Source organism: Oncorhynchus mykiss, chromosome 13, assembly GCF_057628025.1.
Source record: "Oncorhynchus mykiss isolate SJ-2025 chromosome 13, ASM5762802v1, whole genome shotgun sequence".
NCBI lineage: Eukaryota > Metazoa > Chordata > Actinopteri > Salmoniformes > Salmonidae > Oncorhynchus > Oncorhynchus mykiss.
Genome location: NC_143034.1, coordinates 54,773,911 through 54,800,147, shown reverse-complemented (window position 1 = coordinate 54,800,147; position 26,237 = coordinate 54,773,911). Strand labels below are relative to the sequence as shown.

The following is a 26,237-nucleotide window of genomic DNA, read 5'->3' as shown; positions in this document are numbered from 1 at the left end:
CCGCCATCTCTCTATTAAATAAAGCTAATGAGGAAGGTGAAGCCTATGCAGCCTTAATGGAGAATGTTTCAGGTACAAAAAAGTCCACTAGGGATAGGAATGTATTGCCGGCTGCATACAATGCATTTGGACGGTAAAATGAAAGGATTCAATATCGCTATCTGCCGAACTTTGGGCTTGAAATCAATAGTTTAGTTAAACCTAATTTGCTTCTTGCAGCAATCATCATGCGGATAGTGCTGATGTGATGCACTACTGCTGTGTTGACAGGACATCTCTGATCTATCTATCCTACAAAGGATACCCAAAACAATACATTCATGTTTTCCTTTAGGCTATGTATAAAATAAGCATGGAAACATTTTAGATGTCTCTGTGTGTGTGTGTGTGTGTGTGTGTGTGTGTGTGTGTGTGTGGTTGGGTGGGTGGGTTGGTTCCTGTTCATTTGTTTTCTTCTTGCAATTGCTCAAAATAACCTCAAGAGGTCAACAACTGTCAAGTTTTAATCAGACCGTGCGTTGATCTAAGTAACACAATAAAAAAAAATGCCCATCAAAATCTGTCACCCCCTAAGGTTGATGTCAGCGCCCATGTGGAAATCAAGCTGGAGCGGTGTTTGTCAGACCATGATTTTCTCACAAAATCACCTGTAGCGTCCAAACGGTTTGGCCTAGAAATCGATTAGGACCCCTCTATGGGAAGATGAGACTCTCATTGTCACGTTCTGACCATAGTTCTTGTGTGTTTTCCTTGTTTTAGTGTTGGTCAGGACGTGAGCTGGGTGGGCATTCTATGTTGTGTGTCTAGTTTGTCTATTTCTAGGTTTGGCCTGATATGGTTCTCAATCAGAGGCAGGTGTTAGTCATTGTCTCTGATTGGGAACCATATTTAGGTAGTCTGTTTTGTGGTGGGTTTGGCGGGTGATTGTTTCCTGTCTTTGTGTTTTCTGCACCAGATAGGACTGTTTCGGTTTTGCATTTTGTTCATGGTTAGTTTCTCTTATTAAAGAACCATGAACTTTAGCCACGCTGCATTTTGGTCCTCCTCTCCTTCCCAGGAAGAAAGCCGTTACACTCATGAACACGATGAGGTTCTCAAGCATTTGGGCCATCTGCCAACTTCTGTCTGTAGCGTCCAAACAGTTTGGGCTACACACTAATATTCCAGGACATAAGGAGAAAGATCAGTGCGGTAACAGAGATGTGTTTTATGTGAAACACTTTGCAAGCCTTGTCTTGTGAGTGTAAGCTAACGCCTACTGAAGACCCTGGAAGATCATTAGCATCATGTGGAAAGCAGTCCAGTGTATGAAATTCACAATATAAATTACAGAGTCACAGTGGCACATGCTCCAGCTTGCACTTGACTAACCTATTCCCATATATTTTTCATTGACAAGACAACGTCCACACCCAGCAAACCTGCCCTTAATCATTGGGTATGTGTTCAAGTTCACACTACTTTATAGTTTATATCTTGCAAAACATCGATCCCTCTCATATTCAAAAGTACAAGTGAAAAGCTGTACTTTCTATGGACATCTCATGTTTCACATAGATTTCCTTGATGGAGACGTTTAGAATCACTTTTACAGGAATTGGACCTCACAAAGCAAGGTGTTGAACATGTATCAGCTCAAGCTTGTAACCCTTATATGATAGTGATTTTTTGACTCCCATGTAACCTACTTTCTGCTTACACATCCAATCCACAAGCCTCTTGTTGATTAGGTCCCCAACCCCCTCTGTTGTTACTGTATCTATTATTACCAAACCACAAGGACGGAAAGAAGGAGATTGTGATATAATAAGGTAACTTCTACACCAATGTCAAAGCACAATCTCAAAAGAAAAAGGAGCGAGTTCATTAGAAAGTGCATTGATGATGTCGTTCCCATAGCAACGATTAAAACATTCCCAAACCAGAAACCGTGGATTGATGGCAGCATTCGTGTGAAACTGAAAGCCCGAACCACTGCTTTTAACCAGGGAAAGGTAAACAGTGTAGCTATTCCCTCAGCAAGGCAATCAAACAAGCTAAGCGTCAGTATAGAGACAAAGTAGAGTCACAATTCAACGGCTCAGACACAAGAGGCATGTGGCAGGGTCTACAGTCAATCACGGCTAACAAAAAGAAAACCAGCCGCATCACGGACCAGGATGCCTTGCTCCCAGGCAGACTAAATAACTGTTTTGCCCACTTTGAGGACAATACAGTGCCACTGACACAGCCCGCAACCCAAACCTGCGGACTCTCCTTCACTGCAGCCGAGGTGAGGAAAACATTTAAACGTGTTAACCCTCGCAAGGCTGCAGGCCCAGACGGCATCCCCAGCCGCGTCCTCAGAGCATGCGCAGACCAGCTGGCTGGTGTGTTTACGGACATATTCAATCAAGCCTTATCCCAGTCTGCTGTTCCCACAAGAGGGCCACCATTGTCCCTGTTCCCAAGAAAGCTAAGGTAACTGAGCTAAATGACTACCGCCTCGTAGCACTCACTTCCGTCATCATGAAGTGCTTTGAGAGACTAGTCAAGGACCATATCACCTCCACCCTACCTGACACCCTAGACCCACTCCAAATTGCTTACCGCCCAAATAGGTCCACAGACGATGCAATCTCAACCACACTGCACACTGCCCTAACCCATCTGGACAAGTGGAATACCTATGTGAGAATGCTGTTCATCGACTACAGCTCAGCATTTAACACCATAGTACCCTCCAAACTCGTCATCAAGCTCGAGACCCTGGGTCTCGACCCCGCCCTGTGCAACTGGGTACTGGACTTCCTGACGGGCCGCCCCCAGGTGGTGAGGGTAGGTAACAACATCTCCACCCCGCTGATCCTCAACTCTGGGGCCCCACAAGGGTGCGTTCTGAGCCCTCTCCTGTACTCCCTGTTCACCCATGACTGCGTGGCCATGCACGCCTCCAGCTCAATCATCAAGTTTGCGGACAACACTACAGTGGTATGCTTGATTACCAACAACGACGAGACGGCCTACAGGGAGGAGGTGAGGGCCCTCGGAGTGTGGTATCAGGAAAATAACCTCACACTCAACGTCAATAAAACAAAGGAGATCATCGTGGACTTCAGGAAACAGCAGAGGGAGCACCCCCTATCCACATTGATGGGACAGTAGTGGAGAGGGTAGTAAGTTTTAAGTTCCTCGGCGTATGTAACAGTACTCTTCTTGCGTTGTGTACAATCAGTCATCGACACGGAACTCCAACATGTAGCACCAGTCATGTAGCTTTATTCTGATAGGAACGGCACAAAATTGCACGTCATGCAATGCTCGTCTCACCATCCAACTCTGCACTCACGCACGCTGGTTTGGTGCTTGTTCACTGGGCTAGTTACCAAAGTAATACAATTACAATATACAATATAATATCTTTAACAATGTACCTGATAGGAACGGCACAAAATTGCACGTCATGCAATGTTCGTCTCACCATCCAACTCTGCACTCACGCACTGTACAAAATATATGAACCCCCCCACTTGACACAGTAAGTTGCTAGCTAGTACTGGCGGGAATTCTTTACAACAAAATGCACAACAAATATTCTCCAAAAACCGCTGTATCTTATGTGTGATGTTCGAATAACATTTACAAACAATTTGATATAAATTGTACATTTAAATCATCACTTGAAAGTATAAAAATCACTTTTGATGTACAGTGCTTGGCAACCAACAACTTACCGCTGGTTTGGTGCTTGTTCACTGGGACGATTCTAACTGGAACATTCCCCCTCGTAAGCAAGCTACACAAACCAGCCAATAAGATGCCATCTTGAGTAGGTGAAGGCAAGACAAACTCAAACCAAAAACCCATTGGCTTAACAATAAAGTGGCAAGTGGAATCACCAATATAACCCTGTTACACTCCCCCCCCTACTGAATTCCACTTGCCAAGAAAAATAACAAAATACAAAACGGCACTGTGCAAACATACCAGATACAGAGACACTCAACATATGTACAGAATAATCCAGAGAAGAAAAAAAATATATACTACCTAATAGAGAGAACTAAAAGGTAAAGCTGTGTATATCAAGGATGCAGACCCTGCTTTAAATCAGTCACTAAATATTCCAGTCATTAGACTATTCTCCTTCAGAATTAGAGTGAAAAGCGATTGATCAATCCCCTTAGCCCTCATAGGTAAACATGCCTGTCACATGTTAAGTACACTCGGTGACTTTAAAACATCCAAGTAATAAAATAAACCACCATAAGAGACGTTATCATATCCGTCACATTACCATCCTGCAACCTCTAATCATGGTCACAATGATGTAAAAGCAAAACAAATAAAAGATGTCAATACCATTGACCCCTCTATTCACATATCTAACCTTCAAGAGCTAACTTTCTGCTGATTCATAATCTCAATCAGCTTCATCATGGACACCCTTCAACACCATTGCTTTCATGGAGGCTGGAACCACATAGATACATTTCCCTCTTTGTAACCACATTCTTCGAAACACGATACAGTACACCCATTCTTCATGGTCAACTTGTCCCAACTTCTGAGAAGACACAAAACCTCAACACTCTCATGGGCACGCTCTCTCCTGGATGGTCTTCTCCCCCTCTTCACAAAGAAGATGACTTTGCTGATCACGTTGTCATCACGCTGCTTACTCATCAGTAGGTCGTGTGGCAGAACATCGACATCGGTCTGCTCTGATGGCATAACAGCCTGTGGGAGCTGTGGCAACAGCAGTGCATGTGAGCCCACTTCACCCACCCAGCACCTGTGTGAATGAAGAACAGCTGCAACTTCATGTCTTGATAAAGCACCAGATGGGGGGTCAACAGTAGCCTGACAGCTAATGACCACTTCGTTGGAGTCAGAGGCTTTGTCAAAGGGGTGGCTGGACCAGCGAAACACATCTTGCACTCTGTCTGTGCGCACAGCGTCGGCTTCAGCTAGTAAGGTCTCGTACGGGACCCTTGTCAGGCGATGGAGTGCACTGGGTCGTACGAAGGGCTCTCTGCTCAAAGCATCTGCAACAACATTTATTTTTCCAGGGATGTACTTAATGTCAAACTCGTACGGTGCCAGCTTGGCGACCCATCTCTGTTCACAAGCATCAAGCTTTGCTTTGGTCAGAATGTATGTCAAGGGATTATTATCCATCCATACTGTGAACTGCTGTCCCCGTAGCCAGTGGTGGAACTTGTCACAGATAGCCCATTTCATGGCAAAGAGCTCGAGCCTGTGCGCAGGATACCTCGACTGTGCATAACTGAGGGACTTGCTCGAAGGCTATAGGTCTCGCTGTAGCTCCTGGTTCCTGCACCTGAGATAGCACAGCACCTAAGCCATTGCTGGATGCATCCACCGAGAGTAGAAAGGGTTTTTCGTAGTTGGGGTGGGCCAACAAAACCTGGTCCAGTAAGGCTTGCTTTAGCTGGAATAAGGCCTGTCTGCATTCTGTTGTCCAGTCGGCAGCCGTCACCTTCCTGACAGGTGAGCTTCGCTTCTTTTTCCAGCGTGGAGCCTTGTGTCCAGTAGTCAATCCAAAGAGAGGCTTTGCAATGTTCGAGCAACCTTCAATGAACTGAAGGTTCACCACCATCCCAAGGAATGACCTCAATTTCTTCTGAGATGGAATGTCAGTGCCATCTTTCATCAGATCAGCTTCTGTTACTCCTGTAATGGCCCTCACCTTCTCGGGGTCTGTAGCTACACCATCTGCACTAATGATATGCCCCAGAAACTTCACAGACCTCTGCAGAAAGCGCCAACTTCAGGTTGTGAGCCTTGAGATGCTCAAAAAACATTTCCAGGCGCTGTATAGCTAGATCTTCAGTGGGCGCATAGACCAAGACATCGTCAAGGTAACACAGCAGGCTAAGAAAGTTCTGATCCCCAAAGATGTTTAGCATCATCCTCATAAAGGTTGCCGGACTATTACATAACCCCTGTGGCATTCGATTGTATTCGTACAATCCAAATGGCGACGTAAAAGCTGTGAATCTCCGGTCATCCTCATGCACTTCCACATTGTAGTAGCCAGAGGTAAGGTCCATTGTCGAGAAAAAGGCATTTCCACCTAACGCAGCCAGCGCGTCAGCCTGGTGAGGGAGTGGGTGGGCGTCTTTGATGGTGCGAGCATTGAGCAAACGAAAATCAGTACAGAGTCTCAGGTCTCCAGACTTCTTCCATAGAAGGACAAGGGGAGAGGCGAACTCACTACTAGACTTCCTTATGATATTACGTTCTTCCATCTCATTCAGTGCTTGTTTGAGCTTCTCATAATTATTTGGTGAAAGGCGTCGGTAGGGCATCCGAAAGGGTTTCTCATCACTCAGTTGAATGCGGTGAAGACATCCGGAAGCTTTTCCACAATCCAACTTGTGCCTGGAAAAAAATAGACTGGTACTCAGCTATGAGCTGGATGAGTTTCTTCTTACCAGCAGGAGACGCTTGACAGGAGGAGACATCAATATCAGTCAAACCTAAGACCTCAGGATCGCTTGAACTGTCAGGTCCGTCAGTATCGTGAAGTTGGCTGGAACCTTCAGTCAGTGTCAAGTCATCTTGGCAGTCAGTGAGTATATCAGCCGTTCTCTGCACTTGCTGCTGGAAAGCTGCTGATGAATCATCATTCACACACGAACAGTCAAAATCCTCTAGAGCCATGCAAGGAAAGACATCGGCTAGAGTGGCGTTTCGTCTCAATGTCACTGTCTTCTGAGAAGGGTTTATCACTAACAGGGAGCCACCCATCCCCCCACAATAGAGCTACTGTCCTCCCTACCAGTATTGACCTTGGTGTTGACCTTGAACTGCTGGGCTCAATGACAACAGCACTGCCAGCTGATAGATTCTGAGTGTTTCGTGGCAGACTAAGTGCTCCTGCATAGGCTCTAGAGTCACAGCCCCTTTTAGTCTCACAGTTCCAACTTTGTCAGGTACTTCACTGTCTCTCCATCTCTCCACATTAGCCATCATATCGATTAGCTTGCTCTCCTCACCCCTGTCACACACAGGAGTATAAACCCTCTTCCAGAGATCTCCATCCGTCTTCAGGTGGCGAATCAAGTGCTTTAGGAGATTGCTGCCCAAGATGAGGTCATCACTCTGGCCTTCAACCACCAGTGTAGGCACAGCAACTCTACATCCGTACACCTCCATCTCCAGCTCACATACTCCCAAAGGCCTCGTCTTCAACCCACCACAACCAACCAAGACTACCTCTGTAGGACTCAATGATGGACTTTTCAACACTCCTGCATGCAACAGTTCAGGTAAGACCCTAGAGCTCAAGGTACAAGCCATGGATCCACTGTCAAGCATAGCTCTCACTTCTACTTCTCCTCCTATTAACACCTTGGCATAGAATAAATCATCATACGGGGAAAGTCTCTGTGTGTTCTGCATTATGATACTCTTCTCAGTCTCCATTTCGTCACAAACACTTTTATATACAGACTTCAAATCAACAGCTCTCACTGATGGGGACTCTACAAAAGGCCCAACACTCTCCCCTTCTACATGCAGGCCTACTAGTTTTCCGGGAGCTGAGCAGTGATTACTGTAGGGACTCCACCAGCTGTGCTCAGAGCTGCGGCCTTGGGGCACTGAGAGCGTGCGTGGCCAGCTACATGACAAAGAAAGCAGAGGTGATTGGCCCTGCAGTGAAAGTAAGTATCATGTCCAGCATCCCCGCACATGTTACATGGCCCATTAGACTTCACTTTGCTCCTATTCCCTTTTTGGAACTTATGGTCAGACTGTTGTGGCCTCTGCTCCAGCACACGCTCCAGCATTGCAAGGATACGTTCCATCGGCTCAGCTGAGCCCTGAATAGTCTGGGCTGGGTAAGGCAACGTATTGGGTACTTCCATGTGGGTTCTCACAGCAGGCATGGTGATTGGCATGACAGCACCAACTTCCTGCTTCATTGTTGCGATGGCTGGGGTCAACTTAGATAAGTGAGAGTACCTCCGCTCCCTCCTGTATTCATCCAGCCTCTCATGAACATCTGCAGCAGTCCACTGCTGTAATGGCTTGCACTTAAAGATAAGCGACAGTTCAGCATTAGGGCAATGTCTGAGAAACATGACTGTGAGCTCACGAGATGGGTCTTCAACACTTTTTTCCTGTCTCTTTAGACAATCTTCAGCAACCTCCATAGCCCTGCTCAGTCTGAGCCAATATTCAAATGGTTGTTCATCAGTCAGAGGTAATGTGGCATAAAAATCAGCAAGGGGCATGCTTGAAAAAACAGTGTCACTAAAATGTTGTTTCAGTATGTCAAAGATGGGACTCGGGCCTTTAGATAAATCAATGGAGGGATTGCTGCGTATGCCAACTTTAACAACATCGCGGGCCCTTCCCATAAGCCTGCCCATAACCTCAACTGCTTGGTCCATCACAGACACGCCCCTCTTACGCATGTAAACCATTACCATATCCTCCCACTCATGCACTGTGCACTTTTCAGAGCCATCCCCCGAAAGTACACCGGTTCCCTGATATCAGACTTCAATACCAGGTTCAGGCCTGACACATCCATACCCCTCGAGCTGCATACACTCCCCATAACATTGTCCCCAACATGCCCAACAATTGCCTTTGACTCCAAACAGGAGGCAATGTTCTCCCCATTGGAATGACCAATCCATGGAGACCTCCCCACTCCCTGTATTTGGCAAAACTCTTTCATACACATCCTTGGGCGTGTCCATGGGTAACCTATCATCAAAACCCTCCAGTTTGGGCATAGGTGTAGAAGTAACTGGAATTTTGGCTGAACCCCTACCAACAGATGGTGACAGATTAAATGACAGGAAACCCCTACCTCTCCCAACACCTTCCATTTTAACAATGGGAAATCAACACCCTAATAAAAATGTAAATAGCAAAACATGTATACATATATATTTTTTTTTAAACCTCACGTAAAAATCTAACCTATATCTAGTACACTGGTAAAACTCACCCTACTTATATCAGATATTCATTAGAATTGCAATTAAACAAGTAACACAAAAGTTTGTCAATTTCGATAATAAAACGTTCTAGTGGCGCCCTCTTGTGGCGAAATGCGATATCGCCATAAACTGCACCAGCAACGTCTTATCTGATTCTTCAACAGCAACCACGGCGAAGTTCTGATATGGAAATCCAAGGATGATCCGATCCAGAAGAACGGTCACGGCACCACTGTAACAGTACTCTTCTTGCGTTGTGTACAATCAGTCATCGACACGGAACTCCAACATGTAGCACCAGTCATGTAGCTTTATTCTGATAGGAACGGCACAAAATTGCACGTCATGCAATGCTCGTCTCACCATCCAACTCTGCACTCACGCACTGTACAAAATATATGAACCCCCCCACCAGACACAGTAAGTTGCTAGCTAGTACTGGCGGGAATTCTTTACAACAAAATGCACAACAAATATTCTCCAAAAACCGCTGTATCTTATGTGTGATGTTCGAATAACATTTACAAACAATTTGATATAAATTGTACATTTAAATCATCACTTGAGAGTATAAAAATCACTTTTGATGTACAGTGCCTGGCCACCAACATCTTACCGCTGGTTTGGTGCTTGTTCACTGGGACGATTCTTACTGGAACATCCCCCCTCGTAAGCAAGCTACGCAAACCAGCCAATAAGATGCCATGTTGAGTAGGTGAAGGCAAGACAACTCAAACCAAAAACCCATTGGCTTAACAATAAAGTGGCAAGGGGAATCACCAATATAACCCTGTTACACGTACACATCACGGACAAACTGAATTGGTCCACCCACACAGACAGCGTCGTGAAGAAGGCGCAGCAGCGCCTCTTCAACCTCAGGAGGCTGAAGAAATGTGGCTTGTCACCAAAAGCAGTCACAAACTTCTACAGATATACAATCGAGAGCATCATGTCGGTCTGTATCACCGCCTGGTACAGCAACTGCTCCGCACACAACCGTAAGGCTCTCCAGAGGGTAGTGAGGTCTACACAACGCATCACCGGAGGCAAACTACCTGCCCTCCAAGACACCTACACCACCCGATGTCACAGGAAGGCCATAAAGATCATCAAGGACAACAACCACCCGAGCCACTGCCTGTTCACCCCGCTATCATCCAGAAGGCGAGGTCAGTACAGGTGCATCAAAGCAGGAACCGATAGACTGAAAAACAGCTTCTATCTCAAGGCCATCAGACTGTTAAACAGCCACCACTAACATTGAGTGGCTGCTGCCAACACACTGACTCAACTCCAGCCACTTTAATAATGGGAATTGATGGAAATTGATGTAAAATATACCACTAACCACTTTAAACAATGCTACTTAATATGTTTACATACCCTACATTACTCATCTCATATGTATATACTGTGCTCTATATCATCTACTGCATCTTTATGTAATACATGTATCACTAGCCACTTTAACTATGCCACTTTGTTTACATACCCTACATTACTCATCTCATATGTATATACTGTACTTGATACCATCTACTGCATCTTGCCTATGCCGTTATGGACCATCACTCATTCATATATCTTTGTGTACATATTCTTTATCCCTTTACACTTGTGTGTATAAGGTAGTAGTTTTGGAATTGTTATGATAGATTACTCGTTGGTTATTACTGCATTGTCGGAACTAGAAGCACAAGCATTTCGATACACTCGCATTAACATCTGCTAACCACGTGTATGTGACAAATACATTTTATTTGATTTGAGGATCAAATTTAATTCATAACAAGACATGTCTGGAGATAACACTGCCAACAGTAAACAAGCCATGAATTGTTGAGGTTTGTAAATGTGCAACTTGATACTTCAGGGAGTGTACCTGTGGACAACAGAAATACAATTCTAGTTACTGATATGATCTTTCCTTTTTTATGGAGGAAAACTAAACTAACAAAAGTCTGCTCCATTTCTAGCATACCTTCATCTTTTGAGCAATGCCCTTTATCTGTGTTGGTTCCTGTTCATTTGGTTTCTTCTTGCAATTGCTCAAAGTAACCTTGAGGTCAACAACTGTCAAGTTTTAATCAGACCCGGGCGTCAATCTAAGTAACACAATTTAAAAAATGCCCATCAAAATCCATCACCCCCTAAGGATGATGTCAGCGCCCCTGTGGAAATCAATCTAGAGCGGTGTTTGTCAAACGGTTTGGCCTAGAAATCGATTAGGACCCCTCTATGGGAAGATGAGACTCTCATGAACACGATGAGGTTCTCAAGCATTTGGGCAATCTGCCAACTTCTGTCTGTAGCGTCCAAACAGTTTGGGCTACACACTAATATGCCAGGACATAAGGAGAAAGATCAGTGCGGTAACAGAGATGTGTTTTATGTGAAACACTTTGCAAGCCGTGTCTTGTGAGTGTAAGCTAACGCCTACTGAAGACCCTGGAAGATCATTAGCATCATGTGGAAAGCAGTCCAGTGTATCAAATTCACAATATCAGTTACAGAGTCACAGTGGCACATGCTTCAGCTTGCACTGCTCACCGCTTGACTAACCTATTCCCATATATTTTTCATTGACAAGACAACGTCCACACCCAGCAAACCTGCCCTTAATCATTGGGTATGTGTTCAAGTTCACACTACTTTATAGTTTATATCTTGCAAAACATCAATCCCTCTCATATTCAAAAGTACAAGTGAAAAGCTGTACTTTCTATGGACATCTTTCATGTTTCACATAGATTTCCTTGGAGACGTTTAGAATCAACTTTTACAGGAATTGGACCTCACAAAGCAAGGTGTTGAACATGTATCAGCTCAAGCTTGTAACCCTTATATGATAGTGATTTTTTGACTCCCAAGTAACCTACTTTCTGCTTACACATCCAATCCACAAGTCTCTTGTTGATTAGGTCCCCAACCCCCTCTGTTGTTACTGTATCTATTATTACCAAACCACAAGGACGGAAAGAAGGAGATTGTGATATAATAAGGTAACTTCTACACCAATGTCAAAGCACAATCTCAAAAGAAAAAGGAGGATCAAACTTAATTCATAACAAGACATGTCTGGAAATAACACTGCCAACAGTAAACAAGCCATGAATTGTCGAGGTTTGTACATGTGCAACTTGATACTTCAGGGAGTGTACCTGTGGACAACAGAAATAAAATTCTAGTTACTGATATGATCTTTCCTTTTTTATGGAGGAAAACTAAACCATCAAAAGTCTGCTCCATTTCTAGCATACCTTCATCTTTTGAGCAATGCCCTTTATCTGTGTTCATATGAGAGCAAACATAACATTTTGTCTAATGCAGATCATTTTCACAATGCCCTATAGCTGTTAAAACCTGTCTAGGACACACGTTCCGCTAACGGAACCCCCCCCCCCCCAACATTCCGCTGAAAAGGTGGCGCGGGAAATTCAAAAATATTCTTGGGAAATATTTAACTTTCACACATGAACTGTTTTTCCACATATTACTCTTGAAAAATCTGAATGTTTTTCCTCTCAATATGCCCTCCCATACACACACACTCACGCACAAACATGAAGCACTTCGCTACACCCACAATAACATCTGCTGAACATGTGTATGTGACCAATAAAATTTTATTTGATGAACACACAAAAACAGAAAATAGGCAAGTACCAATTGGGTGGGGAGGGAGAGGGGAGAGAAAGAGAGAGAGGAGGTGTGTGGCTCCTCCTAACTCTGTGTGCGCTCTCTTCCTCTCGCTTTTTAGTGTGTTCCTCATTCACTCACTCAGAAAAGGTTGAGAGAGGGTCTCTCAACAAGAGAAGGGTAATAAAAAGGGGATTGTTTGAACGAGAGAGACTGTGTAAACAAAAGGAACTGGGTTTTGTTCTTGGTGACTCTTATCACCTGTCTTCAACACACCACTCCTGCAGCACTATAGGACTCCTGGATGGAGAGGCAGCAGGGAGAGGTAAATGCAGATCGCCTGGAGCGCCTAGATCCACTCTGTGACTCAGAGAGAGAGATGATCAAGGACACCTGGGCCAAAGTCTACCAGAACTGTGATGATGTCGGGGTGGCCATTCTCATCAGGTAAACTTTACCTATACTCTCTTTCCCTTGTTTCTTGCCTAGGTGCACCCATTTCCATTTGGGGAGTTGTGGAGGGCTGATGACAGAAGAGCTGTCTGTAACTTACTGAATGCTGACTGTTTCAACACAGCACACACATATTGTTATTTTTTTAGTTTTAGTTTTTTACCCCTTTTTCTCCCCAATTTCGTGGTATCCAATTGTTTTAGTAGCTACTATCTTGTCTCACCGCTACAACTCCCGTACGGGCTCGGGAGAGACGAAGGTTGAAAGTCATGCGTCCTCCGATACACAACCCAACCAAGCCGCACTGCTTCTTAACACAGCGCCATCCAACCCGGAAGCCAGCCGCACCAATGTGTCGGAGGAAACACCGTGCACCTGGCAACTTTGGTTAGCGCGCACTGCGCCCGGCCCGCCACAGGAGTCGCTGGTGCGCGATGAAACAAGGATTTCCCTACCGGCCAAACCCTCCCTAACCCGGACGACGCTAGGCCAATTGCGCGTCGCCCCACGGACCTCCCGATCGCGGCCGGTTACGGCAGAGCCTGGGCGCGAACCCAGAGTCTCTGGTGGCACAGCTGGCGCTGCAGAACAGCGCCCTTAACCACTGCGCCCCCCGGGAGGTTCTTGCTGAACATTATGTGTGCGCACACACACGCACACACACACACAAACAGAGCTGGTGATTGCAGTCCCCTGACCAGTGGTAACAGCTTCTGCCACCACAGGGAGCAAAACTCTCAGCAGCATCTTGTTATCATAGGGATGTTCAGGGCCTCAACCAAGGCTGATTTTAGATCCAGGCTAAAGTTTGTTTCTCCTTAATTATTACATTGCCAACATGGAAATTCCACATGGCTCCTTATCTTGCTCAATGGTTGTTTTACCAAATCGTGTTGCAATAGTTGAGTTTAATAACTCGACAGCTTCCCAGTCAGGTACGTCCTGCGCCTGCTCCTCGCACTTTCCCTGAAGTGCGTGTCCCCAGTCCAGTACGTCCTGTGCCTCCTCCCCGCACTCGCCCTGAAGTGCGTGTCACTAGTCCGGTGCCATCTGTACCGGACCCACGCATCAGGCCTCCAGTGCGCTTCCCCAGTCCAAGTACATCCTGTGCCTCCTCCCCGCACTCGCCCTGAGGTGCGTGTCACCAGCCCAATATCACCAGTGCAGGCCCCACGCACCAGGCTTCCTGCGACGATCCCCAGTCCAGAGCTTCCGACGACAGTTCCCAGTCCAGAGCTTCCGGCAAAAGTTCCTAGTCCAGAGCTTCCGGCAACAGTGCCAAGTCCAGAGCTTCCGGCGACATTTCACAGTCCGAAACCTCCTGACACGGTCCACGGTCCGAAACCTCCTGACACGGTCCACGGTCCGAAACCTCCTGAGACGGTCAACGGTCCGGAACCTCCTGCAGCGGTTCACAGTCCAAAAATTCCTCCGATGGTCAACGGTCTGAAACCTCCTGCTCCATGGCCGGAGCCTTCCCCTGTGCCGATGCCCAGTCTAAACACGGCATCCAGTCCAGCTCCAAGGCCAGAGTCTTCTTCTGCGTTGGTGCCCAGTCCAGGCACAGCGTCCAGTCCCACTCCATGGCGGGAGCTTTCCCCTGTGCCGATGTCCAGTCCAAACACGGCGTCTAGTCCAGCTCCATGGCAGGAGCCCTCCTCTACGCCGATGCCCAGCCCAGACACGGCGTCCATCCTGGGTTCATGGCTGGATCCGCGGGATGAGTGGGTTCTTCGGCCCGCACCAGAGCCACCACCACAGATGGTGGATCCGAGAGCTGAGCAGGTTCCCCCCTAACCCTCCCTTTTTGTTTCAGGTTTTGCGGTCGGAGTCCGCAACTTCGCAACTTTGGGGGGGGATACTGTCGAGTCCTGACCATAGAAAGCTTTTATTTTCTATGGTAGAGTAGGTCAGGGCGTGACTGGGGGGTTGTTCTAGTTTATATTTTCTAGGTTCATTTTCTATGTTTGTCACGTTCACTGTCTTCAAACTCCCTGTCATAGATGAGCCAAGGTTCAGCGTGCATGTAATTCCACGTTTTTAATAAAGTGAAACCTTCACAAAAAACAGGTAAACAGAAACCGTACGTGACGCAACCGTGGCGCACACAAACACTCACAGAAAATAAATAATTACCCACAACATTAGGTGGGAAAAAGGCTACCTAAGTATGATTCCCAATCAGAGACAACGTGGGAACCACACTCGGCCAAAACCAAAGAAATTGAAAACATAGAATGCCCACCCAAATCACACCCTGACCTAACCAAATAGAGAAATAAAACGGTTCTTTAAGGTCAGGGCGTGACAATGTTGGTGATTTGTATGATTCCCAATTAGAGGCAGCTGTTTATCGTTGTCTCTAATTGGGGATCATACTTAAAGTATACTTTTTTCCACCTGTGGGTTATGGGATATTGTTTATGTTAAGTTGCGTGTTCACACTGCAGTGTCGTCACGGTTCGTTTATTATTTATTTGTTTTGTATTTGCTTAAGTTTCACTTCATGAATTAAAAGTATGTGGAACTCAAAGTACGATGCGCCTTGGTCCGATCATTATTACGAACAGCGTGACAGACTCTTTGCATCAACTTCGTGTAATTGTCAATAAAAGCCTTCAACACTTATGCAATGCTTGTAATTATATATTCAGTATTCCATAGTAACATCTGACAAAAGTATCTAAAGTCAGTGAAGCAGCAAGCGTTGTGAAAATTAATATTTGTGTCATTCTCAAAACTTTTGGCCACGACTAGTTAAAAGGACATCATCTTGGTCATAAATTGCAATGCTTTCATTTGATGCAATACTTGAATACCGGTACTTAAACATCTTAAGCCTCAAATTGCTCTGAGGCATTCCAAATGCCTGTAGTATTACATGGTGACATGGAGCACTTACAAGGAGACAACTTTAGCTGTCAAGGGGTCTTTGAATCTTTGGAGATTTGAAGGCATGTTCAAGTATAATGTTAAACCTCAAACCTCAACTGTTCTCTCTCTCTCTCTGTCAGTTTAATACTAAAAGCTATGCTTGGTTAATTTAGCTCTCTACATAACTAAAATAGCCAATGTGAAATACAACATTTTCAGAGAGCTATGGGTATCAGTGATGCATCTCATTGTAACACAATCCAGGGTATCCATATGTAGTTGTATTTGCACTTATCAAATACCTATACAATTTCCACCTAGGGAAAGTATGTCACATTTAGAACAGCCATGCAAGTATCTCAGAAATGAGCCCTGTCCCAGAGTAGGATTAACAGGCGGATGATTATAAAACACTAATGAGACTATTTATATGCAGCCACTATAGATCAAGGGAGAGATTAAACACCACTGTCTTCACTACTTATGAGTGAAACATAGGACCTGGCTTTACAATTGAAAGTCATTGCATAGACCCTCCACTTTATGCAGAAGAAAATGAGACACCCCCTCCTCTGTCTTCCTTGTCTGCTTCCTCCCAACACTTGATGTCACTGGTGAAGGTTGTGGAAGCCATGTGCTTTCATCGAAGCACAATGGCTTCCTCATAAAGCTTCCATTTTCTGTTGTGGGTTTCAAAAGGATAGTGGTATGGGACATCTGGAACAGATACACACAGACAGCTGTATTGTATCTGTCCTGGTCACGGTAGGCTGTAGTTTATTGCTCAATACTATTCTCTTTCATAATGTGTTCAAACCAGTTTATTCCACAAAGAAAACCTATATCATCATTGGAGTTATTCTGTTTTTATATGGTAGAGAATTAGATATGTGGTACGTAAGGAATATGTCTTATCCTAATACCTTGTTTGGGTGTTTACGAGCGCTGACAGGAATACACAAATATTGTAGCAAACCAATGTTGAACATGAGTGTGGGTGTAGGTGCATCCATCCAAACCAACCATATGGTATATCCCTGTGATGTAGAGCTAATTGTCTCCAACCCCGACAGTAACACAGTGAGAGGGAAGCAGCAGATGAAGTCACTGCTGCCTGAGTACACACAGCCATTCTGACCGTTTATTTCAGTGTGTAATTACACAAGCAACCAACTAACCATCTCAATTTCATTAGCGCACTTCACTGTTGGTCTGCTAATCCTAGGGCCAGACATGGAGATGATGAAACACCAGCTTTGTGAGTTTTAGGGGAGAGCTGTGCAGTTTGTCACTGTCAGCCACTGAGACCAGACATCAGGGACCACATTGGAAACAAGTGGAATCGCTATACCCTGTTATCGCCTGGGTTGTACCCAGTGCACATTTTTCCAAATAAATCAATCACCTGGACGAACAGGTCTCCTAGACTCAGGAGAACATAGCAGTAGTCACCGAAATGCCAGGATGTACACAGACCTGTAGCATGATGACAGGCTGGGTGTGATACTGTATATCACAGGCCGGGTGTGATACTGTATATCACAGGCTGGGGGTGATACTGTATATCACAGGCTGGGGGTGATACTGTATATCACAGGCTGGGGGTGATAGTGTGATACTGTGGTACATGATATAATTGTGCTTGTTTTTCTATCTTCACTCAGTTTTTTTGTTAACTGACACACATTTCTTCTGCCTTATCAGCTAGAAGAAATGCATGTTTTTATCAACACAGCTATATTGTATTTGAATAGCACATGCTTGTGCTCAGGCCATGGTTGAGTAAATGAAGCATAACCTGTACAGAACCTGGATAGTGGTTCAACATTAAAAGGGAAAATATGCTCTGCAGCTGTGTCAACACGCTCCAACTATGTTTACTTATAATATCTCACTGGGCCAAGTAATGCACCTCCTTTCTTCTACAGGCTCTTTGTGAACTTCCCCTCCTCCAAGCAGTACTTTAGCCAGTTCCAACAGGTGGAGGACCCTGAGGAGCTGGAGAGGAGTGCCCAGCTCAAGAAGCACTCCCGCAGGGTGATGAACGCCATCAACACCCTGGTGGAGAACCTCCATGACGGGGACAAGATGGTGGCTGTTCTGAAGCTGCTGGGCAAGGCCCATGCACTCAGACACAGGGTGGAGCCTGTCTACTTCAAGGTGAGGTAGAACCAGGCAACATGTTTTCACATAACCATTATCCACAGGCAAACCAAAGCAAATGTATCACTCATTACATTTCCCTCTCTCTCTTTCTCAGATCCTGTGTGGGGTGATTCTGGAGGTGCTGGTTGAAGACTTTCCTGATTACATCACTCCAGAGGTGGCAGTGGCGTGGACCAAACTGCTGGATGCCATCTACTGGCACGTGAAAGGCGTGTATGAGGAGGTGGGCTGGGCCTCCAGCTCTGCTGTGTGAACCATCTGTCTGTCTGTGTCAAAGTAACCGTCAGTGACTACTGTGGACTCCCGGAGACTGACTACTACCGGGCCTTGGCTTAGGAGCAGGACGATCTACGTCTGACCATTCAAGGGACGAAATGTATCTTTCCAAAGCTCATAGAATCTTCCTATGTATCATCATGGCTCCCTCCCTGTATCTTTCCCATGCCCCACTGTGGGGTGTGTTCTTCTGATGGACTCTCTTATGAATGATGGGGTGGTGGTTTGTGCTGACTTTGGTTGGAATGTGTGTGAATAGCCATATGTGTGTATGCATTTATGTTTGAGGTAGAGCATAAGCCCTACACAGACTGCTAGAATCGTGGATGTCTCTTCAGTTACATTGCCATGAGATTATGTTGAAGATTGAGGATTGGCAGACATAAGAACTGTTTTATGTCATAGAGACAGTCTAAACGTACACGCTCATACACATTTTTATCTTTACACCAAAAACAGATATACAGGGGAGAGTATGTCTTCTGCTACTCACACAGTTGTTAACCTGGGTTGTGCCTTTCTTTATTTCTGACACTGACATTAAGATCTTTGTTCATTTCATGTGATGCTTTGCTGGTGTTTCCTGGGCAGTATATTGTATTTCAGAATCAGTCACCCTTCAGAATCAGATCCACTTTACTGTCACAAAATGAGAAATAATAACTTGTGAGGTGTGGTGTCCACATTTAAGCAATGTAAATGTTTTTTTTTTTTTATCAATGTCTGTATCTGCATAATAACATAATAAAACAATTATGATCTATAATGGAAATCATGACATGCATATTATTCTTAGTGCCTTGTTTTTCACTGTGAGGTATTAGCACTCTCTTTCCTCCTACTGTGGCCTACTCCCTGTGAGTCAGCAGTCCTAACGATAGGTGGATTAGCAGGAGGCCTAAAGGTATTTATACCTCCCATGTCACGAGACACTCAGAGAGAGTGTTGCTCAGTTCTGAATCCAACCACCTCTCCCTGCACATCATTGATTGTTGTGGGAGCACAAGTGCACATGTGGACTTTCACGCCAGCATCAATAAAGACTTGTGTACCACCGTATGTGCTCCCCCATACCAACCTACTGTATATAGATATCATTACACAATAGAAGGTGCAGTAACAATACATTAGTATAATGAGTCTGGATTACTTCATGACTTCTATGAAGATGCAATAGAACTACTATTGATATGTTATTTACATATATGCCGAATCTGACACTGAAAACAATGACATGAACATGAACACACAAACATTAAGACAGCTATGCTTTGTCCCCAAGATGAAGGCTTAATCTAGGTTTTCATTACATAAATGATTTTACACAAGATCAAGTTCAAGTCAATTCAAGAATTCTAGTAGCCTACAAGTGCATGCATTTGTTTAATTTAGGCTACACGCTCTACTCTATCAAAGCCCTGAGACATTACACAATAAAAACAAAACACTCATTATGACTTTAAGCATGAGAGTATGCTACTACAGCAAAATCAGGGTCCATGACAGCGTTGCAGTGCTAGTTCAACCCACACCACATGAATGGCCACAGCACATAGTGCCCCTGTAAAGCTACACTAGTGGCGATGGAGGATTGAAAGGTTGAGCTCAGACCACAAACACTACTTTCTGTTTACCTCCTGCCCCTGCAACAAGGCCTTCCCCTGATCTGAGCTAATCCCACAGGCTAATCTTGCCACTAGCTTGAGAGCCACAGGAATCATTCTACTCTCCCTCAATGGGAGGAATAGTCCCAGTGTTCTAACCCAGCTGCAGTCCCAAGACGGGATACATGTGATAGGACCATGTGCACCACTACGATGGTCCTCACCACTATTGCTGTCATCCTATACAGAAAGTTCTCAAACCGAGTCGAACCGTAAGTACTCTTGTTTTTACTCTTTCTCATCCTCTGCCTATTGCTCTGGTCACGTTCACTTCTTGAGGGAAAACCAAGATGAAAGTACACAGAGCAACATGTATCTGGTCACATGTACAGGTAAGGTTGACAGATTTTGTGAAATGTACCTTGGTTGGTTCGATATGTTTAGTTTTTTAATAGCTTTTGGTTGCTTTGTACTTACCTCATGCATCACAGTGTTATGTCACACAGTGCATCAGAACTGTTAACGGTAGTGTATTTTGATACTGCCATGGAATTCTCTCATGGGATTTGTGTACTGTTTGTAAGTGTTCTCATGCCCATCATGGAAAATTATGGCAAATGTCTCAATAGCACTGAATGTTAATTATTTCAACAGATGAAATTTAGTCCACACAACCTTTGGGTTGGTAGACGTTCATGTTATACCTCCCTCCTTAAATAACCTTCTGTCTTATGTAACCACACAAAACGCAACATATCATACTAATTTGAGTGTCCCGGACAGAGGGACTATATATTAACACAATTGTGTCTAATGTAGGGATGAATAAAGAAAAATGCATCTGAGCTCTTGAGCAGAGGGCTGCTAATTGACTCTAAGTGCAATCCTCTCAGCCCCCCTGGCCCTGCATGACCACTCACACGGCAACAGCACACAATTTCATGTGGCTGCAGCAACATATCAAGCTCAAAAGCATGGACACATATTCATTATCTGATTATATCAAATTAGATCCATAGTTTTATCAGTCTTACTGACAAGTCAAGAATTGTAATGAAGCTTCAATATGTGCTAACATCAACAATACTGGATTGATGAATGTCCCTCATCTCCCATTTCAGGCACAATGTTGATGATACCAATGAGGAGCCCTACATGAAGAGCAATGGAGTCGACCCTAAGAAATAATAACTCTCACAGCAGATGTAGCTCTAGTCTACAGTCTACATGGTACATAAAAGTAAAATAACAAGTAGCCTACAGAACTGAATGCTGTCTGATATTTCAAGATGTGGAAAGGAATGCAAGAGGAGGAGGGGAGGAGAGAGGGAGGTAAAAATGGAACATGTGGCAGAAGTAGAGATGCATGAAGTGAGAAGATGTATGCCCGTTCCACATTTAGCTTTCAAGTACTCACCACTACGCTGCTCCCACTAAATTATTTAGTGGCAGAACAACAATCTATCAGCTCTGTGGAAGGTTATTATAAATGCATTACCTCCCCAAGCCTACCAGTTCAATGGAGTCGTGCAGGGCCTCATAAATATGGGTCAATAAAGGGACACACACAAAAGACTCAGGATGAATGAAATAGGCTTTATTGTTTTAGTGGGAACTTTCACCCTACCTGTGCGTAGAAGCTCTCAGATCTGAGGCGGGTCTTTTCAAATTAAGAGACGTGAGTTTATTCATTTATTCATAGCATGATATCTCCCTAAATGATTAATGTCCCCCCACATGTACGCTTTTATGCACCCTCTTTTCTCTCTTTTCTTCCAGACACGAACTGAAGACAGGTCTTCAACTTGATGGCTACACATCTGGTGAGTTCTCTCAACGGCTGCATTCTATGTCTCAAACTTAAACACCAGAAATGGAAAAGTACTTCTGAATTACTACTCATTACTACTACCTGAGATCTACACAAAACCTACTGCTTTACTACTTGATTGCTATTGAGATGTGTAGTAAACCAGTAGTGATTTAGACACTACATATTTCCTATTCAAGTGAACATATAATTCTTCCTTGATGACTACTGAGCTTTTGGGTATCTTCTACTTAAACCTCTTCGGGATCGGTGTCCCTTCCACGGGATGTTAGAGCTAACATAGGCTAATGCGATTAGCATGAGGTTGTAAGTAACAAGTAAATTTCCCAGGACATAGACATATCTGATACTGGCAGAAAGCTTAAATTCTTGTTAATCTAACTGCACAGTCCAATTTACAGTAGCTATTACAGTGAACGAATACCATGCTATTGTTTGAAAAGAGTGCACAGTTTTGAACTTGAAAAGTTATTAATAAACAAATTAGGCACATTTGGGCAGTCTTGATCCCAAAATGTAACATAAATGCAATGGTTCATTGGATCAGTCTAAAACTTTGCATATACACTGCTGCCACCTAGTGGCCAAAATCTAAATTGCACCTGGGATGGAATAATACATTATTGCCTTTCTCTTGCATTTCAAAGATGATGGTACCAGATCTAATGTGTTATATTCTCCTATATTCCCTTCGCATTTTCACAAACTTCAAAGTGTTTCCTTTCAGATGGTATCAAGAATATGCACATTTTTGCTTCAGGGCCTGAACTACAGACAGTTAGATTTGGGTATGTCATTTTAAGGTGAAAATTGAAAAAAAGGGTCCGATCCTTAAGAGGTTTTTAAATACGATTCTCTTTTTTTGTTGCAGCCACGTTTCTCCACCACGCAATATTTTAGAAAATAAAGACAAGCACCAGAGACAACAGAATATATGCCATTATCAATAATTTGCAATCAGAGGTCATATAAGACAACACAGAAAAACATTTACATACAAGCATACTTATTAGCTAGCATGACAAAAACAGAGGCTACATAGCTACATTCCAATGGGGCTCGCAAACAACTAGGCTAAACACAACACCGTTTTGACAAGCAATCTTTTTGATGTGGTAAAAAGTTATATAAAACTGCTAAACAACAACATGAAACTATTTAGAAAACACAAACAAAAGTTAAACTTACAGATAGTGCAAGCATAAAGGCTATGAAAGACAGGATGATGAAGGATAGAAGATGATTACATTCGGAATTGTCAAGAACAGTAGCTAGCCAACAACAACCAACTACTTCCTGTTTTGCCTTCATCTGCGGTTGCGAAAAGCCTGTGTAATCTGGCAAGTGTTGAAATGACTTATTTCCTACCAACATCAAGTAGTAAAAACTATACCTGATTACCATTGAAAAGCCTGTGTAGAAAAGCTGTAGAATTTTGACTACATATTTACTACATGCATCATGTAGTAAAAAGCTCTACCTGATTACTACTGTAATCACTAATGTTTTCATGCTGAACACTACAAAACACTACTTGTCTATCTTGAGTAGTGCATAATCTACACAATCCTTACAAGTCTCTACATAGTCACTACTGCACGAATAGGTTTTGTGTAATAATTCAGTAGTACTTTTTCATGAGGGCTAATTTACCCAGTGGTGGAAAGTACTTACAGTAAGTAAAAAATACTTTAAAGTACTACTTAAGTAGTTTTTGGGGTATCTGTAATTTCCTATTTATATTTTTGACAACTTTTACTTCACTACATTCCTAAAGAAAATAGTATACTTTTTACTCCATACATTTTCCTTGACACCCAAAAGTACTCATTACAATTTGAATGCTTAGCGGTACAGGAAATGGTCCAATTCAGAGACTTATCAAGAGAACGTCCCTGGTCATCCCTACTGCCTCTGATCTGGCAGACTCACTAAACACAAATGCTTAGTTTGTAAATTATGTCTGAGTGGCGGAGTGTGCCTCTGGCTGTCAAAAAATAATACTAATAATAAGGAAATCGTGTCATCTGGTTTGCTTAATATAAGGAATTTTATGTATTTTTACTTTTACTCAAGTATGACAAGTATACTTTTTCCACCACTGTACTTAAGTACATTTAAAACCAGATACTTTTAGACGTTTATTCAAGTAGTATTTTACTGGGTGTCTCACTTTTACTTGAGTCATTTTCTGTGAAGGTATCTTTACTTTTACTCAAGTCTGACAATTGAATAGTTTTCCACCTCTGAATATACCACTGCTGATTGAAGCTCCTTGCTAACATGTTAACTTCTGTGCTTTGGGTATTTTTTCAGTCTAGTTTGACAGGCAAACATCCTATAACCTAAACCCCAAAAGGGGTATGTTACAGACAACAGCAGCAGCTCCATCTCAGTCATCTGGAATTGATGCAGCTGGCGCCATTGCCTCTCCAGTGTTCAGAGACTGTGCATTGCCATGTGAAAAGCATCTGGAATTAATAACAGGCCAGGGCAAGCCAGCACAACAAGAATATTTTTTTTATCACATCTTCAATCCCCCATCTGTCCTGCAGATCCCTCTAATGTTATTTCAGCATAGGATTGTCCCAGGAGGCCTCCCTCCTCCTTCTTGAGGCAGGAGAATTCAATTTCTGGGAATGAAACCTCAACCAATCACATCTTGGTGGAGCTGAATCTACAGAACAACATCTTGGTTTATTGTGGGTTTCTTGTTTTGTAGAGTTGGATGTTTTATTAAGGCTTAAAGTAGGCCAATGGTCAATGTAAAACTGTTGGAATGTGTTCCGTGCCTCAAAAAACAGTAGTTTTCTTTGATTGTCAAATAGGGCTATACAGATTTGTGTCCATTGAGTAAATTATAATGGCTTTTAAAGAAGAGGCAGAACTTTAAAATTATGCACTTTAAATGGTAGGATGTTTTTGGTAATCTTTCACATTCCTAAAGTGACCTAAATCTTGTTTTGACTGAAACAAGGAGCTTTGGATAAGCAATATGTTTAAAATGAAATCGCTTGAACCCATAAATATTTGACCAAATGTCAGAGAACATAAATGTCTTGTAGTGAAGATGTGTGTGCCATGGCTACTAAATCTAAAGAGCAATGGAGAGAGGCCTCTGTTTTGTACCTCTCTGTCAACCCTCTCCAGTCACAATGCATTGCTATGTGATGAAAGAAAACCTGCAAGTGAACCACCTCTTCCCCTACACCTTTAGCGTCCCGTTGGTCCCATTGAAGGAGTAACAGTCAGAAAGAGGTGTCTGCCTATGTTCAAAACACAGCTCTAACTTTACTTGACATTTTTAAAAGCAGCTAGGTGTCACCTTAGTAAACGTCTGCCTTGAGTCAGAGCTTGGTGATGATGGTGGTTACTGGTAGGACGGTTTGTTACAGAATCGACTTTCCTTTGACATGACATCTTACAACTTGCTTCTTCTCTCTAAAGCAAACATTATGTATGTTCTTTGCTCTCCCCACCTGATCAAATAAAGAGATTGGAAAAAATGTTTTTAGTTTGTACATATTTTTATGGCCTTGGTTTGAATTTTCCCTTGTTGTAGGATATCTACTCCCAAATGTTGCATTGTATGTACTGCATGATGACCATTACTGTATTACCACTTATAAGAGACCCTTCAACATGTAACATACACAGTCTGAGATATTGAATCTGTTCATGCTTGTTTTTTTAACCACTTCAAACAAGAAGAATTAAGCAATGCCTCAGGAAGACATCACCTGACCTCATAAGGATAAAACAGTGATCACAAACGTGAGCAGGTAAATATAGCTCTGCTGCTGACACAACAGCCTTGTTATTTACTTCCAATCTCACCAGACGTCAACATGACAGTGGTTACTATCAAATCATTAGACTGGCAAATGACCCCACAAATAGATTGAAGGACCTTGAAAAAAGTCCATAAAGAAGCCAAACGAGTCATGTTTAGGAAGACGCAGGGCTCTCGACCTTCGCCTCTCCCGAGTCCATACGGGAGTTGCAGCGATGGGAAAAGACTTACTGCCAATTATATACTACGAAATTGGGAAGGAAAATGGGTATAAAAAAAATAACAAAAACAAGAAGCCAAACGAAAACACCTGTGGTGTTACAGGCAACACAATATTGTCTTTGCTAATAACACCAGTTTCATGACAATAACAAGATGTTCCTGAATAAATAGTTTGCAAATGCAGACTTTGGAAGAGGGTATAGAAGACTTTCATTACCTCTGATCTCCCCACCTCCCTCAAAACTATAAAGGGATGGCAATACCCACTAGAGATAAATGGAACAGTTGCTGTTAAAACAACCATGAGCAACCCAAAAAACGTGAAGTGGTGGTTAGAGGTCCCTCCATCTTCTACAAGCCTCCTCAGAGTAAGGCCTGGAGTGGAGACATCTGAAAAGGCCTTTGAGTGC

General features: G+C 43.5%; 1 protein-coding gene and 1 long non-coding RNA gene across 4 annotated transcripts; both read left to right on the top strand.

Moving 5' to 3' along the window:
• Positions 1 to 11,572: 11,572 nt before the first annotated feature.
• Positions 11,573 to 19,149, top strand: LOC110486554 (cytoglobin-1). The gene is made up of 3 exons (XM_021558252.3): positions 11,573 to 13,055; positions 17,864 to 18,095; positions 18,196 to 19,149. Exons 1-3 carry the CDS (start codon positions 12,913 to 12,915, stop codon positions 18,352 to 18,354), a joined length of 534 nt encoding a protein of 177 aa, XP_021413927.1. The 5' UTR covers positions 11,573 to 12,912; the 3' UTR covers positions 18,355 to 19,149.
• A 909-nt stretch (positions 19,150 to 20,058) lies between these two features.
• Positions 20,059 to 25,318, top strand: LOC110486553 (uncharacterized). Of its 3 annotated transcripts, none has more exons than XR_002468084.3 (4): positions 20,059 to 20,253; positions 21,103 to 21,659; positions 21,761 to 21,804; positions 24,129 to 25,318. It is a non-coding gene; the product is annotated as an uncharacterized LOC110486553 (long non-coding RNA). The 3 variants fall into 3 exon arrangements; XR_016485484.1 differs by having other exon boundaries at positions 20,070 to 20,253; positions 21,103 to 21,211; XR_016485483.1 differs by having other exon boundaries at positions 20,115 to 20,253; positions 21,103 to 21,313; positions 24,129 to 25,304.
• Positions 25,319 to 26,237: the final 919 nt, after the last annotated feature.